A 19,346-nucleotide genomic window follows, 5' to 3' on the forward strand; every position below is an offset into this window, starting at 1 on the left:
AAATGTGATACACATCAGCACAGTTCCAAAGAAACTTGTCATGTTCTATATTTTGCAATTATCTTGCATGATAGTATGTGCCCTATAAAGGCCATAATGAGGTATTTTTTTTTAAATACTTAAAAACAGGGAAAAAAAATAATTTTGCACACTAGTTATCAGATATCATTTGTAATCATAGAAGATAATTATATAACACAGAATACAGCCAGTTTGTTGGAACTCGATGGATGTGTATCACATTAATTCAGCATTTTTTTTTTATACCTATTTGTGTAGCAGAGTAGAGGAGGGGTGGATAGGAGGGAACTTTCATTTCAGGGTGAAGATCTGCATTAAGCACAAGTGTAATTTGCATAATAAATACAATTGCCTTGAAATTACTATGATATTCAGGTATAACCATATGGGTGTTTGCATATCTCTTTCAGCATGAGACCAAACATCTTCCTGGGTGTAGCAGAGGGCTCAGCTCAATACAAAAAGTGGTACTTTGAGATGATAATTGATCAAGTAGATCCCTATTTGACACCAGAGCCAACTCATTTGCGCGTTGGCTGGGCTTCAACCTCAGGTTACGCTCCATATCCTGGAGGAGGTGAAGGATGGGGAGGCAATGGTGTAGGTGATGACCTTTTCTCCTATGGCTTTGATGGTCTCCACTTATGGTCTGGTAAGTGTTTTTCTTACAATATTTAAAATATTGGTAATTCATAAAGTATCAACAGTTTATCCAATATACAGTTTGCAGGTAGGAACATTTATTTTAAAATTGGCTGATGTTACACTAATCATTAAATTATTATCATAAATACTGATTCATTTGCAGAAATCATTGACATTCTTTTTCTTCTGCACCATACCAAGTATACAATAGTTCAGCAGCTCAGACACATAAACAGTATCACCAACATGGAGGACATGGTCCTCTCAACCAAAAAGAGGCAAGTACAATACAGTTTGAGATGGCAACCATTGATCTTTTGCAAGGGTGCTGCTAATTAGAAAACATTGCTTGATGTTACAAAAAATAAAAAGGTCCTAATTAGGTTATGTTTGGTGGGTCCTTTTTGAAGCACCCACTAGGTTCCCATTAATCAGTACTTTTTTGGCTGTACACCTGCCCCTTGTTGTCAGGAGATCTCAAAGGAGCCTGGCTTTTCTTAAGCCACATAGTGTTAAGTTTCCTAGTATTCCTGCACATTGTGACTTATGACTGGAATACACACATACAGAGCTGTACCAACACAATTGAGGAGATTTTTCTAAATCTGGTGCACGCAGGATCTGGTGCAACTGTGTATAGTAACCAGTCAGCTTCTAGGTTTTATTGTCAAAGCTTAATTGAACAAGCTAAAGTTATAAAGTGATTGGTAACTATGCACAGCTGCACCAGATTCTGTGTGCACCTGTTTTAGTAAATCTTCCCCACTCTTTGTTTCTGTAAAATGTAAATCCTTGATAAACAATGAAATCATAGACATTTTCGCATATCTCATTTGTACCTTTTTGTGTTGTGTTCCAAATGAATTACTACAGGACAGGACAAATACAGTTGTTGTTACGTTATAGAAACAACATATCCTGCATGGAAAATAGGGTTTCCAGCCGTCCAGATTTTACAGATCGGATCGGATGTCAGCGTACATGTCTCTGCTAACATCCCATGCCCCACAGAGATGCATGGGGCATCCGTTCAGATCCGCCTGAAAAACGGACAGGCAGATCTGAACGGTCCGTCTGTGTGAAAGGGGCCTTAAGGGGAAGGTGCAGTTTGGGCCTATGGTAACAAGGTCCCACTATGCAAAGTGAGAGTTTGGGAAAGAAATACAAAGTGGTGGTGTCCCAATATTTTCCATGCAGAATTCATGTGGAACAGTATATCAAGAGTGAGTACTGAAGAGCATATTAAATACTTTTGGGTCACATTGTAAAAAGAGACAGTAGGATTTTTATAATTTTTATTTATTATTGTGTTGTGATGTGATGGCACTGATGTACCATTTTTCTACGATTTTTGTACAAGCAAAATCAGAAAAGAAAGACTGCACATGATTAGAAACAATAAACAACAAAAAAAAGCCTTTGTCGTACGAGAATTTTTGTACGAGTTTTCGTTCATCGGTTCCGATTTGCTGTGAAACGACAAGGAAAATCAGATGATCGTTCACCCGATTTTCTTATAGTGTGTACCCCACTTTACTCTCCACCAGTTGCCCCACCCAAGCCCCACCCTGCCCCGCCTCTAATTCTGCCCCTAAACATGCCCTTATAAATGATCTCATGAAAGGATACTGTTAAATGTTTTAACAAGGTGGTAATGATGTGTACAGTGCCTATAGTAGCCAATCATATTTTATTCATCACAGTCAGATCAATGAAATATGATTACCGATTGCTGGTATTAGTTTTTTTTCCTTATTCAGTGTAATTATTTGGCACACAAAGTGGATTTATATGCTTCTCAGCTATTTGGATGATTTAAAGCATTTTTACCCCAACAATTAATATTCCTGATATGTGCCTGCTGTACCATGTACTTGTATGAGAAAGTCTTCAGTTATTTTTGTATTGCTTCCTTTGTGTGAAATCTCTGGTGTTCCTGCCAGTCCTTCTGCATTCCTGTTAAGAACTGACCACACTAAGCAGGAGAGCACAGCATGGTCAGTTCCCTAGCTGTGCTGGGAACTCAGTATGCTCTCTCCCAATGATCAGACTTGTCCTGACAAGCCCCCGCTGCACCGCCATTCACTGGGAAGCTCAATGTGATGTTGCTTCTCCTCCCCCAGCTCTTATGTGATCAGAATGTGATCATTAATAAAAAAAAGGGACAAACAAGGTATTTATGATGTTTTTTTTAAAAATCTATACAAAAATGTTTTGCTTTCATTTCTATTTTAAACTGAATGGGTTGTTTTATAAGGTGAGAGTTTACAATAACTTTAATATAATGTAAAACTGAATGTAATTTTCTCTTCTGATAATAAAAACATCCTGCTAAAACAACACACATAAAGCAGATTTAAACACCAGAAATGTTTAGTTTGATGCAGCAATGGTCATAGATTTGTTGATGTGTCCCCTGAAAAACAAGGATTGGGAAGTTAAGCCCCGTACACACACGCAGATCGTCGTCATACAAATGTTCGTCTTTTCTCCCCGGGATGTCGGTGTCTGTTGAAAAGTGCAAAGACAGCACAAGGACAGCACAAGAATTTTGTCCGCAGACTTCAGCTGACTGCAGAAGTGATGTCATGTAATGGTTAACTTTCCCTGTGTTTTTTTTTTTCTGAGCATGCCCAGTCTTGCAAATCTGCGGTCTGTCGGCTGATTTCTGTACTGACAGGCGAACAATCGTCCGTTCTGGTGTCTGCAGACAAAAATTTTCATGTTTGCAAGAAAGACTCTTGTCCGCGGATTGTGTGCAGACATCTGTCGGAGGCACCATACTAACACGCATACAATCGGCAGATCTTTCGTCCGCCGACGTTTGTATGACGACGATCTGCGTGTGTGTACGGGGCTTTAGTCTAACAAAGCCCCAATCCCTCATGATGAAATGTCATCATAATGCCATGATGTTACCCCAGTGCACAGCCCTCCCTGGGGGTCCTTACCACTGTATGGAGGTGCATGTGACAAGCAGAGGCGGCCCAGCATGTGTGTGACCTCTCTGGTGTCACAGAAGGCGTCAGTTGGAGGGTGGTGAGGGAACTTACATATCGGTACAACTTCTTACTGGACAGCGCTGCACTCTGGTTTGTTGGCAAGCCCGGGCCGATGCGTAGCCATGCTGATGTCACGCGGCACGACTGCTCTGACGACCGCCCAGAGCTCAATCGGTGGCGGCCGTGGAGGGAAAAAAGGGGCAGTGCATCATGATGTCTGAAAAGTGTGTTTGCGTTTTCATTGGCTGAGTGGGCGTGATAGGCGTATGGGGCGGCCAAGAAACGAAGAAAAGGGTACAAGCGTGAAGGGTAAGTCAAGGGGAGGAGAATTGGTTCCCGTTCATAACCTGCCTGCTGGCAGCGCCCCCCCCCCCCCCGATTCTACTAGTGCTGTTTTTAGCCTTGGCTACTGTAGGGTCCCCAAGATTGCTAAGACCGCCGATGTTGGATCATTATATACAATCATTGACCATCATGCAGCTGTGCGGTCTGTTAAGTGGGCCTTGAACTATTCTGAATTGACAGACATACATAATAAGTTTATTATTCGATGTTTAAAATTCTGTCTGAGTCATAATTATTTTTGGTACAAAGGGGAATATTACTTACAGGTAAGGGTTGTAGCTATGGGGGCTAGATTTGCCCCCAGCAGTGCAAACCTATTTAAAGCGGTTGTAAACCCAAAAAACAAAAAAAAAAAAAAAACCTGCAAGACAAAGGCATAATGGGCTAGTATGCATCGCATACTAGCCCATTATGTGTAACTTACCTTAGAACGAAGCCCCGACACGGACCCCCGGACATCGCTGCGGGCGCTGCCATGATCCCTCGCCATCTCTTCCGGGTTCGGCGGCTCCGGCGTGGTAATTGGCTGGAAGAGACGGCTCCGGCGCGATAATTGGCCGGAGCCGCGATGACGTCACTCCCGCGCATGCGCGCAGGAGTGATTTTCCGGCAAGCTCCCGGCAAATAGATTGAAGGTCCCCCCGGACCTTCAGAGCGCATGCGCCGCTCGCGCGAGCGGCTGCATGCACTGTAAATATCTCCTAAACCATGCCGGTTTAGGAGATATTATTTGTACCTACAAGTAAGCCTTATTATAGGCTTACCTGTAGGTAAAAGTGTCAAAAAGCGGGATACTACCGCTTTAAGGCTCACTGAGAGGAGACAGAAATCTTTAATAAACCACCCAGGGAGCTAGAATTTTATAAACATTTTATTTATGACCTTATGATCATCTGAAAAGGTGACATAAGAGGCTTTGAAATATTTATGAGCAAAATGAATAATAATAATAGAAATATAAAACTTACTTGGACAGCTAAACATGATAGCATACATTTTTTGGACTTGGAGATTTTTCAAGAACAACAAAGTTTATATACACATAGCCACTTTAAACCCACTGATCGTAATGCTTCCATAACAGCTGCCATTATAAATCATGTTTATATAATATCCCTAGGGGGCAGTTTGTAAGGATGAGGAGAAATTGTACCCTTCAGAGTGATTCTAATCTACAAGCTTATATATTGGCAATGAGATTCATCCAGAAGGGGTACAATAAGGAGGTAATATAGTATTAGATAAAATGAAAGTTATAGAAATGGATAGAAAACAATTGGTGAGCTCTGATGAAGGGAGCGTGACTCACGAAACACGTTAGCGGTCTTATCTACAAGGACATGTTCCATTCCATGTGTGGTGGATTCTTTTAATGCGATTTTACATTCTTCTTGTCTGTGAGTATGCATTTGGCATTTAAAAAAAATATTTTATACGGTGACCACGGGTAATGCACTAGGTGTTGCGCCCTCGTTTTCCTTTCTTTTATGCATCCCAGTTGGAGTTCCCCGCCTGAGGAGAGCAGCATGCCGGTCTTCCCCTTCGGAGTGAGCGCTTGGCTGAATTAATTGTTTAGAAAACAATTGGTGTCCAGCACAAGTAAAAACATTACAGGGGGTCATGAATATAAAATCATTCTCGACTATAACAGGCAATTTAGTGATGTAGAAAAAATTGTGAGAAAGCATTGGCATATCCTATTGAGAGATAGGGTTTAACCAGTTCTGGACCGGCAGGATTTGCCCCTTTAATGACGATTAATGTGAATTGGTACTGCTTTACTTTAACGGACAACTGCGCGATCGTGCGACACTGTACCTAAAAAAAATTGATGTCCTTTTTTCCCACAGATAGAGCTTTCTTTTGGGAGTATTTGATGACCTGTGTGATTTTTATTTTTTGTGTTATAAACAAAAAAAGAGCGACAGTTCTGAAATTCTGAAAAAAAAAATATATATATTTTTCACTATCTGCTATATAACATCCCCCCCCCCCCCAAAAAAAAAAAAATTAAAATCTATATTTTTAATCCTTTTAGGCCAATTTGCATTCAGCTACATATGTTTGGTAAAAAAAAATCGCAATAAGCATATTTTGATTGGTTTGCGCAAAAGTTATTGCGTCGTCCAACTAAGGGACAGATTTATGTCATTTATATTTTTCATTTTTTACTAGTAATGGCAGCAATCTGCGATTTTTAGCATGACTGCGAAATGTATGGGATATAGATTTGCTAGAGACAATCTCAAAAAGCGTGAAGGAATTTGTATCTACCAGTACTACTAAAAGATATAACATCAAAGATCTAATTACCTGCTCTACAATAGGGGTTATTTATATGTTAGAATGTAGCTATGGGCTACAGTTTATAGGTCGGACCTCTAGAAGTTTACTAGAAAGAATAGCTGAACATATTAAAAATATCAGAAAAGGTGACACGACGCAGAGGGCTAAATTCAAAGACAACCCAAAAATCAAAGTTAAAAAATGATGCAGCAGACTAGTCCATTTTGCTGAAATTTCATTGCAGCAACTCAAAATGGTACTCATTAGTTTGTATGGCCCCCACGTGCTTGTATGCATGCCTTACTACACCAGGGCATGCTCCTATTGAGACGACAGATGGTGTCCTGTGGCATTTCCTCCCAGATCTGGACCAGGGCATCACTGAGCTCCTGAACAGACTGAGGTGCAACCTAGTGGTGTCGAATGGACCGAAGCATAATGTCCCAGAGGTGTTCTATTGGATTTAGGTCAGGCGAGCGTGGGGGCCATTCAATGGTACCAATTCCTTCATCCTCCAAGATCTGGCTGCATACTCTGCCCACATGAGGCCAAGGATTGTCATGCACCAGGAGGAACCCAGGACCCACTGCACCAGTGTAGGGTCTGACAATGGGTCCAAGGATTTCATCATAATACCTAATGGGAGTCAGGGTGCCATTGTCTAGCCTGTAGAGGACTGCGCATCCCTCCATGGATATGCCTCCCCAGACCGTCACTGACTCACTACCAAACTGGTCATGCTGAACGTTGTTACAGGCAGCATAACATTCTCCACGGCTTCTCCAGAACCTTTCACATCTGCCACATGTGAACCTGCTCTCATCTGTTAAAAGCACAGGGCACCAGTGGCAGACCTGCCAAAACTCCATGGTGCCAGGCAGTGAGCACAGGGCCCACTGGCTGAGGCCCTCAGGCCACCCTCATGAAGTCTGTTTCTGATTGTTTGGTCAGAGACATTCACACAAGTGGCCTGCTGGATGTCATTTTGTAGAGCTCTGGTAGTGCTCATCCTGTTCCTCCTTGTACAAAGGAGCAGATACCAGTCCTACTGATGGGTAAATTACCTTCTATTTCCCTATTTAGCTCTCTTAGAACAATTGCCTGTCTCCTGGAATCTCCTCTATGCTCTTCTGACTGAGAGACACAGCAAAACTTCTGGCAATGGCATGTATTGATATTCTATCCTGGAGGAGTTGGACTGCCTGTGCAACCTCTATAGCAGGGTTTCTCAAATAATTTTTCCCTTGGAATCTTTTGACAGAGTATAGCAAAACTTTGGAACCCCAACAAAAAATGTGTGCCGTAGAGTAGCGAAGCGCAGTACAAGCCTTTCAATGAGCATAGTGTAATGTTCTCTGGCAAATTCTTTTTATATCTGGTTTAATTGTTGACACATGTCTGCAGTTGCATCAAGTCAATTTCGATACTTTGTTTTTGTTGCAGAGTAAAGCGAGAATCAGAATCCAGTTTCACATAAGTTTGTGCTGACGAATTGGAACAGAACTTTGATTACCCGCTTAGACAATTCTGGGTATTCTTTGCGTAAATCATCCCAAAAAGCAATAGCAGAAACTTCTTAAAATTTTTGGCTTAGTTGACTGTCAGAAATTATATCGATCAGATTCTCAAAATTTACATCAGAAAAACTGGCTGGCTTGTCTTTTATGAACGGTTTTTAAACCCAGTCATTATAGTTTTCAAGAATGGAAAATACTGTTGAATAGATGTGATTAAATGGCGAAGATAATCTACAATTTCATTGTGAATTTCATCTTCAAGTTCAATTTCTGATTATTCAAGAAAATCCTTAAGTGTTGGCAAAGAGTTTAAAATTATTTTGCTCAACAGATGAGGTCCAAAACTGCAGCTTATGAGACAGTGAAAATATTTTATCTCTTGCATTAAAAATATTAGTGTTTTTTCCTTGGAGTGATAAACATACGTCATTTCATTTTGTGAATATGTCTGCAAGATGTGCTACTTTGGATAACTACAGAGTGTTTGTTAATCGATCAGATAATCCAAATTTATGATCCTGTAAATATGCAAACAACTCTTGACGCAATTCCAACATTCTAACAAGAACTTTACCTCGTGATAGCCAACAGACTTCTGTATGCAAAAGCAGAACAGAGTGGTGACTATCCATATCTTCACATATGATTTTAAATAGTCGTGACTGTAATTATCAACTTTTTATAAAATTAATAATCTGGACTGATTTGTCTACACAGTTTTAAGTGAGATTGATATATTTTTAGCTACCAGTGCATGTCTGAGAAGAACACAGTGAGAACTGGTGCTGTTTTTTGCTAAATTTCTTATTCATGTCACAGCACCTGCCACTTTCCCAACCATTGCTTTGGCACCATCACTGCACACATCTACACATTTGTCCCAATTTATACTGTGTGTTTTCATAAACTTCTGGATACAGTTAAATATGTTCTCATCAGTGGTATGAGTTTTCAAAGTTTCACACAGAAGCAAACCTTCTTCAATCTGTTTGTAAAAATTATATCTAACAAAAACCAACAAAATTGAAAGTCCTGCAACATCTGTGGACTCGTCTAATTGCAGTGAGTACCCATCACATTGATGCAGTTGAGAAATAAGTTCAGTATGGATGTCATCAGCAAGATCATGAATACGGCGCAAAACTGTGTTGTTTGAAAATGGCAAAAATTACAAAATACAGATTTCACAACCTGACTGGAAAAGATGCTGATTTTGATAACGCTCATAGAAATAACCAAACTTAAGCAGGATTTTTGAGTTGACGTGGAGCAAAAAGATTTGAACACTTTGAAAGATACAGTTAACACTTTTTTGCCCCTGATAGAGCCTTTTAATGTCCCTAACAGAGAATTTCAATGTCCCTGACAGAGAATTTCAATGCCCCAGACAGAGCCTCTCAATGTCCCTAACAGAGAATTTCAATGTCCCTGTCAGGGAATTTTAATGTCCCTGACAGAGTCTTTTAATGTCCCTAACAAAGAATTGCAATGCCCCTGACAGAGCATTTTAATGTCCCTCACAGAGCCTTTTAATGTCCCTAGCAGATAGATTCAATGTCCCTGACAGAGTCTTAAAATTTCCCCTCAAGGAGTCTTTCAATGCCCCTGACAGAGTCTTTCAATGCCCCTGACAGAGTCTTTCAATGCCCCTGACAGAGCCTTTCAATGTCCCTGTCAGAAAATTTCAATGTCCCTGTCAGATAATTTCAATGTCCCTTGCAGAGCCTTTCAATGTCCCTAACAGAGAATTTCAATGTCCCTAACAGAATTTTCAGTGTCCCTGACAGAGCCTTTCAATGTCCCTTACTGTTAGGGCTACAAGATTGTGGAATTCTCTACCACAAGAGGTGGTTTCTGCGGGTAGTATGGTGGCTTTCAAAAGACTCTTAGATGTACATCTCAAGGATCAGAACATTCAGGGCTATGTGAGATGATTACAGCCACACACACCTACACAGGTTGAACTGGATGGACTATTGTCTTTATTCAACCTCACCTACTATGTAACTATGTAACTATGTAACTATGTAACTAACAGAGAATTTCAAAGTCCCTGACGGGACGGAGCCTTTCAGTGTCCCTAAAAGAGAATTTCAATGGCCCTGACAGAGCCTTTCAATGTTCCTAACAGAAAATTTCAATGTCCCTAACAGAGAATTTCAATGTCCCTGACAGAGCCTTTCAATGTCCCTAACAGAGAATGTCAATGTCCCTGACAGAGCCTTTCAATGTCCCTAACAGAGAATTTCAATGTCCCTGACAGAGCCTTTCAGTGTCCCTAAAGAGAGAATTTCAATGTCCCTGACAGAGCCTTTCAATGTACCTAACAGAGAATTTCAATGTCCCTAACAGAGAATTTCAATGTCCCTGACAGAGCCTTTCAATGTCCCTGACAGAGCCTTTCAATATCCCTAACATATAATTTCAATGTCCCTGACAGAGCCGTTCAATGTCCCTAACAGAGAATTTCAATGTACCTGACAGTGCCTTTCAATGTCCCTGACAGAGCCTTTCAATTTCGCTAACAGAGAATTCAATGTCCTTAACAGAGAATATCAATGTCTCTGACAAGGTCTTTCAGTGCCCCTGACAGAGCCTTTTAATGTCCCTTACAGAGCATTTTATTGTCCCTTACAGAGCCTTTTAATGTCCCTAGCAGAGAATATCAATGCCCCTGACAAAGTCTTTCAATGCCCCTCAAAGAGTCTTTCAATTCCCCTGACAGAGTCTTTCAATTCCCCTGACAGAGCCTTTTAATGTCCCTTACAGAGCCTTTTATTGTCCCTAGCAGAGAATTTCAATGCCTCTGACAAAGCCTTTCAATGCCTCTGACAGAGTCTTTTAATGTCCCTAACAAATAATTACAATGCCCTTAACAGAGCCTTTTAATGTCCCTTACAGAGCCTTTAAACGTCACTAGCAGATCATTTCAATGCCCCTGACAGAGTCTTTTATTGCCCCTCAAGGAGTCTTTCAATGCCTCTGACAGAGTCTTTCAATGCCCCTAAAAGAGTCTTTCAATGTCCCTGACAGAGCCTCTCAATGTCCCTAACAGAGAATTTCAATGTCCCTGTCAGAGAATTTTGATGTCCCTGACAGAGACTTTCAATGTCCCTAACAGAGAATTTCAATGTCCCTGACTGAGCCTTTCAGTGTCCCTAACAGAGAATTTCAATGTCCCTAACAGAGAATTTCAATTTCCCTGACAGATCCTTTCAATGTCCCTAACAGAGAATTTCAATGTCCCTGACAGAGCCTTTCAATGTCCCTGACAGAGCCTTTCAATGTCCCTAACAGAGAATGTCAATGTCCCTGACAGAGCCTTTCAATATCCCTAACATAGAATTTCAATGTCCCTGACAGAGCCTTTCAATGTCCCTAACAGAGAATTTCTATGTACCTGACAGAGCCTTTCAATGTCCCAGACAGAGTATTTCAATGTCGCTAACAGAGAATTCAATGTCCCTAACAGAATTTCAATGTCCCTGACAGAGCCTTTCAATGTCCCTAACAGAGAATTTCAATGTCCCTGTCAGAGAATTTCAATGTGCCTGACAGAGCCTTTTAGTGTCCCTAGCAGAGAATTTCAATGCCTCTGACAGAGCCTTTCAATGCCCCTGACAGAGTCTTTTAAAGCGGAGTTCCACCCTGGATTTTTTTTTTTTTTGTTAATACCCCCGGGACAGTCAGGGCTAGTGCATTCCACAATGGCTAGCCTCTGATCTGTCCCTTGTTGCACTTACCTGTTAGGACAAATACTTACCTTGCAAACGTCTTGTCCAGCGCTGCCATCTCAGATGTGGGCAGCTTGAAGCCAGCGCGTCCTCTTCGGCGTCTTCTTCCGCCTTCTTTGGTCCCACGATGCTCTGCGCCGGTCCCGACGTCACTTCCGGGTCGCGCGCGTCATCCCTCCACAGCTTCTGGGCATGCCCAGAAGCTGTTTAGAAGGGGATGACGCGCGCGACCCGGAACTGACGTCGGGGCCGGTGCAGGCGCAATGATTCCTGGGAGCTATGACGTCCAGCTCCCAGGAATCATTGCAGAGCCAGGAAGTGACGACGGGCCGCGGCCGAGGAAGGAGGAAGAAGGAAGTAAGGTAAGTATATTTTCTTCGCTACGAGGTAAGTAAAAAAAAAAAAAAATATGCGATTATCCATTTCTTTTTCAGGTGACCCGGAGCGAGAAGATGGAGGTAAGTATAAAAATAGGGTGGAACTCCACTTTAACCTTCCTAGCGGTATTCCCGAGCGTGGCTCGTGGTTAAATTTCAGAGCCAAAAGCGGTAACCCCGAGCCACACTCGGGGTACCGCCAGAAGCATCGCTGGATCCTGTAAAAGAGGTTTCTTACCTTGTCACCGGGATCCAGCGATGTGTCCGGCGGTGTCTAGCGGCGGTTCTTCCCCCCGATCGTCTCCGTGCCCCGGCTTCCGTCTCCTGCAATGTGACGTTCGCAGAGGGGTGGAATCAGCGGCAAATTCAAATTTAAAAACACACCAAACACACTGATACCATTCAAAATAAAATAAAATCACATTAGATTGCCCCCCAGTGCCCTTTCCTGCAGTTTTACTGTACTTTTTATGTAAATATATATATATATATATATATATATATATATATATATATATATACATATATATACGCAATTCTTGTGAATGAGCAGCCCAAACCAACTGTATACATTATATATATATATAATATATGTATACATAATATATGTTGCATTGATAGTTTCAAAAAACTGTTAGATCATCACCTTAGAGACCACAACATACAGGGGTATACAATGTACGGTTAAAAGCAAGCACACACACACATCATAGGTTGAACTGGATGGACTGTTGTCTTTTTTCAACCTCACTAACTATGTAACTATATATATATATATATATATATATATATATATATATATATATATATATAATATATATATAATAAATGTATATAGTTGGTTTGGACTGCTCATTCAAAAGAATTACATGTAAAATAATGGTACCGCTTTCAGCACCTAAAATCCAAAAGAATCGTACCGCCAGGGTGGTTAAGGTCCCTAACAAAATTATTGCAATGCCCTTGACAGAGCCTTTTCATGTCCCTTACAGAGCCTTTAAATGTCCCTAGCAGATCATTTCAATGCCCCTGACAGAGTCTTTTATTGCCCCTCAAGGAGTCTTTCAATGCCTCTGACAGAGTCTTTCAATGCCCCTGACAGAGAATTTCAATGTCCCTAACAGAGAATTTCAATGTCCCTGACAGAGCCTCTCAATGTCCCTAACAGATAATTTCAATGTCCCTGTCAGAGAATTTCAATGTCCCTGACAGAGCCTTTCAATGGCCCTAACAGAGAATTTCAATGTCCCTGACTGAGCCTTTCAATGTCCCTAACAGAGAATTTCAATGTCCCTGACAGAGCCTTCCAATCTCCCTAACAGAGAATTTCAATGTCCCTTACAGAGCCTTTCAATGTTCCTAACAGAGAATTTCAATGTCCCTAACAGAGAATTTCAATTTCCCTGACAGATCCTTTCAATGTCCCTAACAGAGAATATCAATGTCCCTGACAGAGCCTTTCAATGTCCCTAACAGAGAATGTCAATGTCCCTGACAGAGCCTTTCAATATCCCTAACAGAGAATTTCAATGTCCATGACAGAGCCTTTCAATGTCCCTAACAGAGAATTTCTATGTACCTGACAGAGCCTTTCAATGTCCCTGACAGAGTCTTTCAATGTCGCTAACAGAGAATTCAATGTCCCTAACAAAATTTCAATGTCCCTGACAGAGCCTTTCAATGTCCCTGACAGAGCCTTTCAATGTCGCTAACAGAGAAATCTGGGGTAGTCTCATTGTTGTCCATCTAGTGCACCTGTTGTTAATTTCATTAACGCCAAAGCACCTGGAACTGATTAACAACTAGAGATGTATAGAACTGTTCGCCGGCGAACAGTTCCCGGCGAACTTAGCATGTTCGCGTTCGCCGCTGCCGGCGAACATATGCGATGTTCGGTCCGCCCCCCATAAGACATCATTGAGGCAAACTTTGACCCTGAACTTTACAGTCAGCAGACACATTTCCAGCCAATCAGCATACCTCCCTCCCACACCCTCCCACCTCCTATAAATAAGCAAGGGCAGCATCCATCTTAGATCATTCTGAAGCAGTGTGTGTAGTGAGAGTAGGGAGAGAGCTGCTGCTGCTGCTGCTGCTGCTGCTGCTGTTAAGCTAGGGACAGTTAGTCAGTGTTCCTGGTCTTGCAGTGTTCTTGGTCCACTACTGCTGTAATATCAGCACCCCAAAAAGCCCTTCTAAGGGCTGGTATTTGTGTTTTTTTTTTTATATATATATATATATATATATATATATATATATATATATATATATATATACCTAGCGTCCCCAAAAGCCCTTTTAAGGGCTGGTAATTGAGTTGTTTCTTCTTATATATATATATATATATATATCTATATCTATCTAGTGTCCCCAAAAGCCCTTTTAAGGGCTGGTAATTGAGGATTTTTTTTATTTATATATATACATATATATATATATATAGTGTCCCCAAAAGCCCTTTTAAGGGCTGGTAAGGTAATAGAGTTTTTTCTTTATATATATATCTATATATATCTATTGTACACTGCAGTTGCCTGCCCGCTGTGTGTGAGAGGCCACAGACCTACCACAGACTGTACTGTGTGCACACCACACTCATTTCGGGTGGCACAGGCACAGTACCTTGCATTTTAAAAAATATTTTTTTTTTCCTCTGTCATAATTGCAGTGAGTGCTGTGTCAGGTCCACAGAGTGCACTGTACCCACTGCAGTGCACTGCCCACCACTGATATATATACGGTGGCACAGCATCTTGTTGCAATAAATTGAAAAAAAAAAATATTTTTTATTATTGCAGTTGCCTGGGCTGCCAGTTACTGTCAGGTCCACAGAGTGTACTGTGCCCACTGCAGTGCCACTGTGTGCCCACCCACCACTGATATATAAGGTGGCACAGCAGCTTGCAAAGTAAAAAAAAATATATATATTTTTTAATTGCAGTTGCCTGGGTGCCAGTGACTGCTGTCAGGTCCACAGAGAGTGTACTGTGCCACTGCCCACCCACCACTGATATATAAGGTGGCACAGCAGCTTGCAAAGTAAAATAAAAAATATTTTTTTAAAATTGCAGTTGCCTGGGTGCCAGTGACTGCTGTCAGGTCCACAGAGAGTGTACTGTGCCACTGCCCACCCACCACTGATATATAAGGTGGCACAGCAGCTTGCAAAGTAAAATAAAATATATATTTTTTAAAATTGCAGTTGACTGGGCGCCAGTGACTGCTGTCAGGTCCACAGAGAGTGTACTGTGCCACTGCCCACCCACCACTGATATATAAGGTGGCACAGCAGCTTGCAAAGTAAAAAAATATATATTTTTTTTTAAATTGCAGTTGCCTGGGTGCCAGTGACTGCTGTCAGGTCCACAGAGAGTGTACTGTGCCACTTCCCACCCACCACTGATATATAAAGTGGCACAGCAGCTTGCAAAGTAAAAAAATATATATATATTTTTTAAATTGCAGTTGCCTGGGTGCCAGTGACTGCTGTCAGGTCCACAGAGAGTGTACTGTGCCACTGCCCACCCACCACTGATATATAAAGTGGCACAGCAGCTTGCAAAGTAAAAAAAATATATATATATTTTTTAAATTGCAGTTGCCTGGGTGCCAGTGACTGCTGTCAGGTCCACAGAGAGTGTACTGTGCCACTGCCCACCCACCACTGATATATATGCCTGCAAGAGAAAAAGCCAGCCGCAGAGAAGCCGTATTCCTGAAAATATAAGAAAAATGCTGTTTTTTAGGGGTTCTGGACATGCTACAGAGCTGAAACTTGACAGGTACACTTTTTAGACCCCCCAGACACTAAATACAAAACATGACATGCCTGCCTAAAAAAATGCCCGCTAAATGCCTGCAAGAAAAAAAGCCAGCCGCAGAGAAGCCGTATTCCTGAAAATATAATAAAAATGCTGTTTTTTAGGGGTTCTGGACATGCTACAGAGCTGAAACTTGACAGGTACACTTTTTAGACCCCCCAGACACTAAATACAAAAAATGACATGCCTGCCTAAAAAAATGCCCGCTAAATGCCTGCAAGAGAAAAAGCCAGCCGCAGAGAAGCCGTATTCCTGAAAATATAAGAAAAATGCTGTTTTTTAGGGGTTCTGGACATGCTACAGAGCTGAAACTTGACAGGTACACTTTTTAGACCCCCCAGACACTAAATACAAAAAATGACATGCCTGCCTAAAAAAATGCCCGCTAAATGCCTGCAAGAAAAAAAGCCAGCCGCAGAAAAGCCGTATTCCTGAAAATATAAGAAAAATGCTGTTTTTTAGGGGTTCTGGACATGCTACAGAGCTGAAACTTGACAGGTACACTTTTTAGACCCCCCAGACACTAAATACAAAAAATGACATGCCTGCCTAAAAAAATGCCCGCTAAATGCCTGCAAGAGAAAAAGCCAGCCGCAGAGAAGCCGTATTCCTGAAAATATAAGAAAAATGCTGTTTTTTAGGGGTTCTGGACATGCTACAGAGCTGAAACTTGACAGGTACACTTTTTAGACCCCCCAGACACTAAATACAAAAAATGACATGCCTGCCTAAAAAAATGCCCGATAAATGCCTGCAAGAGAAAAAGCCAGCCGCAGAGAAGCCGTATTACTGAAAATATAATAAAAATGCTGTTTTTTAGGGGTTCTGGACATGCTACAGAGCTGAAACTTGACAGGTACACTTTTTCGACCCCCCAGACACTAAATACAAAAAATGACATGCCTGCCTAAAAAAATGCCCGCTAAATGCCTGCAAGAGAAAAAGCCAGCCGCAGAGAAGCCATATTCCTGAAAATATAAGAAAAATGCTGTTTTTTAGGGGTTCTGGACATGCTACAGAGCTGAAACTTGACAGGTACACTTTTTAGACCCCCCAGACACTAAATACAAAAAATGACATGCCTGCCTAAAAAAATGCCCGATAAATGCCTGCAAGAGAAAAAGCCAGCCGCAGAGAAGCCGTATTACTGAAAATATAATAAAAATGCTGTTTTTTAGGGGTTCTGGACATGCTACAGAGCTGAAACTTGACAGGTACACTTTTTAGACCCCCCAGACACTAAATACAAAAAATGACATGCCTGCCTAAAAAAATGCCCGCTAAATGCCTGCAAGAGAAAAAGCCAGCCGCAGAGAAGCCATATTCCTGAAAATATAAGAAAAATGCTGTTTTTTAGGGGTTCTGGACATGCTACAGAGCTGAAACTTCACAGGTACACTTTTTAGACCCCCCAGATGCTAAATCCAAAGAAATTTTTTATTTTTATTTTTTTTTAATTTTTCCAATAATTGGCTCTCTATCAAAAAATTATAATTTTTAAGAACTTTTTTTTGCGTGATCCCTCTCCGGCATGCCACAGTCCAGGTGTTAGTCCCCTTGAAACAACTTTTCCATCACTATTGTGGCCAGAAAGAGTCCCTGTGTGTTTTAAAATTCGCCTGCCTATTGAAGTCTATGGCGGTTCGCCCGGTTCGCCGGTTCGCGAACATTTGCCGATGTTCGCATTCGCCGTTCGCGAACGGCGAATTTTAGGTTCGCGACATCACTATTAACAACCCCCTCAGCTACTTAACTGACCAGATCGATATCCCAGGAGTCTACCTGAATTGATGCTGTACTCTGATTAAAGTGTGTTCCTTTAATTGAGCAATATATATATATATATATATATATATATATACATACAGTATCTCACAAGGGTAAGGAGTACACCCCTCACATTTTTGTAAATATTCTATTATATCTTTTTATGTGAGAACACTGAAGAAATGAGACTTTGCTACAATGTAAAGTAGTGAGTGTACAACTTGTATAACAGTGTAAATTGTCTATCCCCTCAAAATAGCTCAACACACAGCCATTAATGTTTAAACTGCTGGCAACAAAAGTGAGTACACCCCTAAGTGAAAATGTCCAAATTGGGCCTAAAATGTCAATATTTTGTGTGGCCACCATTATTTTACAGCACTGCCTTAACCCTCTGGGGAATAGAGTTCTCCAGAGCTTCACAAGTTGCCACTGGAGTCCTCTTCCACTCCTCCATGACAATATCATGGAGCTGGTGGATGTTAGAGACCTTGCGCTCCTCCACCTTCCATTTGAGGATGCCCCACAGATGATCAATATAATTTAGGTCTGGAGACATGCTTGGCCAGTCCATTACCTTTACCCTCAGCTTCTTAGGCAGTGGTCATCTTGGAGGTGTGTTTGGGGTTGTTATCATGTTGGAATACTGCCCTGCGGCCCAGTCTCCGAGGAGAGGGGATCATGCTCTGCTTCAGTATGTCACAGTACATGTTGGCATTCATGGTTCCCTCAATGAACTGTAGCTCCCCAGTGCTGGCAGCACTTATGCAGCCCCAGACCATGACATTCCCACCACCATGCTTGACTGTATGCAAGACACAATTGACTTTGTACTCCTCACCTGGTTGCCGCCACACACACTTGACACCATCTGAACCAAATAAGTCTATCTTGGTCTCATCATACCACAGGACATGGTTCCAGTAATCCATGTCCTTAGTCTGCTTGTCTTCATGAAACTGTTTGCGGGCTTTCTTGTGCATCATCTTTAAAATAGACTTCTTTCTGGGACGACAGTCATGCGGACCAATTTGATGCAGTGTGTGATCTGAGCACTAACAGGCTGACCCCCACCCTTTAAACCTCTGCTGCAATGCTGGCAGCACTCATACGTCTATTTCCCAAAGACAACCTCTGGATATGATGCTGAGCACGTGCGCTCAACTTCTTTGGTCGACAATGGCGAGGCCTGTTCTGAGTGGAATCTGTCCTGGTAAACCGCTGTATGGTCTTGGCCATCCTGATGCAGCTCAGTTTCAGGGTCTTGGCAATCTTCTTATAAGCTAGGCCATCTTTATGTAGAGCACCAATTTTTGTTTTTTTAGATCCCCAGAGAGTTTGTTGCCATGAGGTGCCATGTTGGAACTTCCAGTGACCATTATGAGTGAGTAAATATGTGAGATCAGAAGGAGTGGGATATGTTTTGGAAAATAGTCATGTCCATATAATTGAAAAACAAGCGATAGGTGAGGCCAAAGGCCTATCCCCCCTCATGGACTCAATGACAGATTCCAATGTATAAAAAAGTATAAATTTATTAGACAAACAATATAAAAATATATACATTATACATATAACAGAATATGCCCCACATATGAGACCATAGACATGTATATACAGTATGAACAATCAATGAAAACACATGTATGGCATGAATGCCACAGAATACAATTAGCCTGACATGTTTCGGACTGTTAAGGGGTCACGTCCTTCTTTATAGGCTGTATTCATATTCGCATACATGTATCCAGATAAAAACAAATATAAATACAATATCTGACAAATTTGCACAAAACACCATAGTATGAGAGCATTTTGTAAGACAGTACTC

At 41.4% G+C, this 19,346-nt stretch overlaps 1 protein-coding gene across 7 annotated transcripts in view; it reads left to right on the plus strand.

Moving 5' to 3' along the window:
* LOC309569543 (ryanodine receptor 3) overlaps window positions 1-19,346 on the plus strand; it is a 1,308,933-nt gene that overhangs the window by 558,629 nt on the left and 730,958 nt on the right. For all 7 annotated transcript variants that reach the window (XM_082275412.1, XM_082275411.1, XM_082275414.1 and 4 more), the window contains one exon: window positions 432-673. In XM_082275412.1, coding sequence (XP_082131538.1) covers window positions 432-673 — 242 coding nt within the window. The remainder of the gene's footprint in view (window positions 1-431; window positions 674-19,346) is intronic.

The sequence above is a fragment of the Pelophylax lessonae genome, assembly GCF_965119305.1.
Source record: "Pelophylax lessonae genome assembly, chromosome: 13".
Classification (NCBI taxonomy): domain Eukaryota; kingdom Metazoa; phylum Chordata; class Amphibia; order Anura; family Ranidae; genus Pelophylax; species Pelophylax lessonae.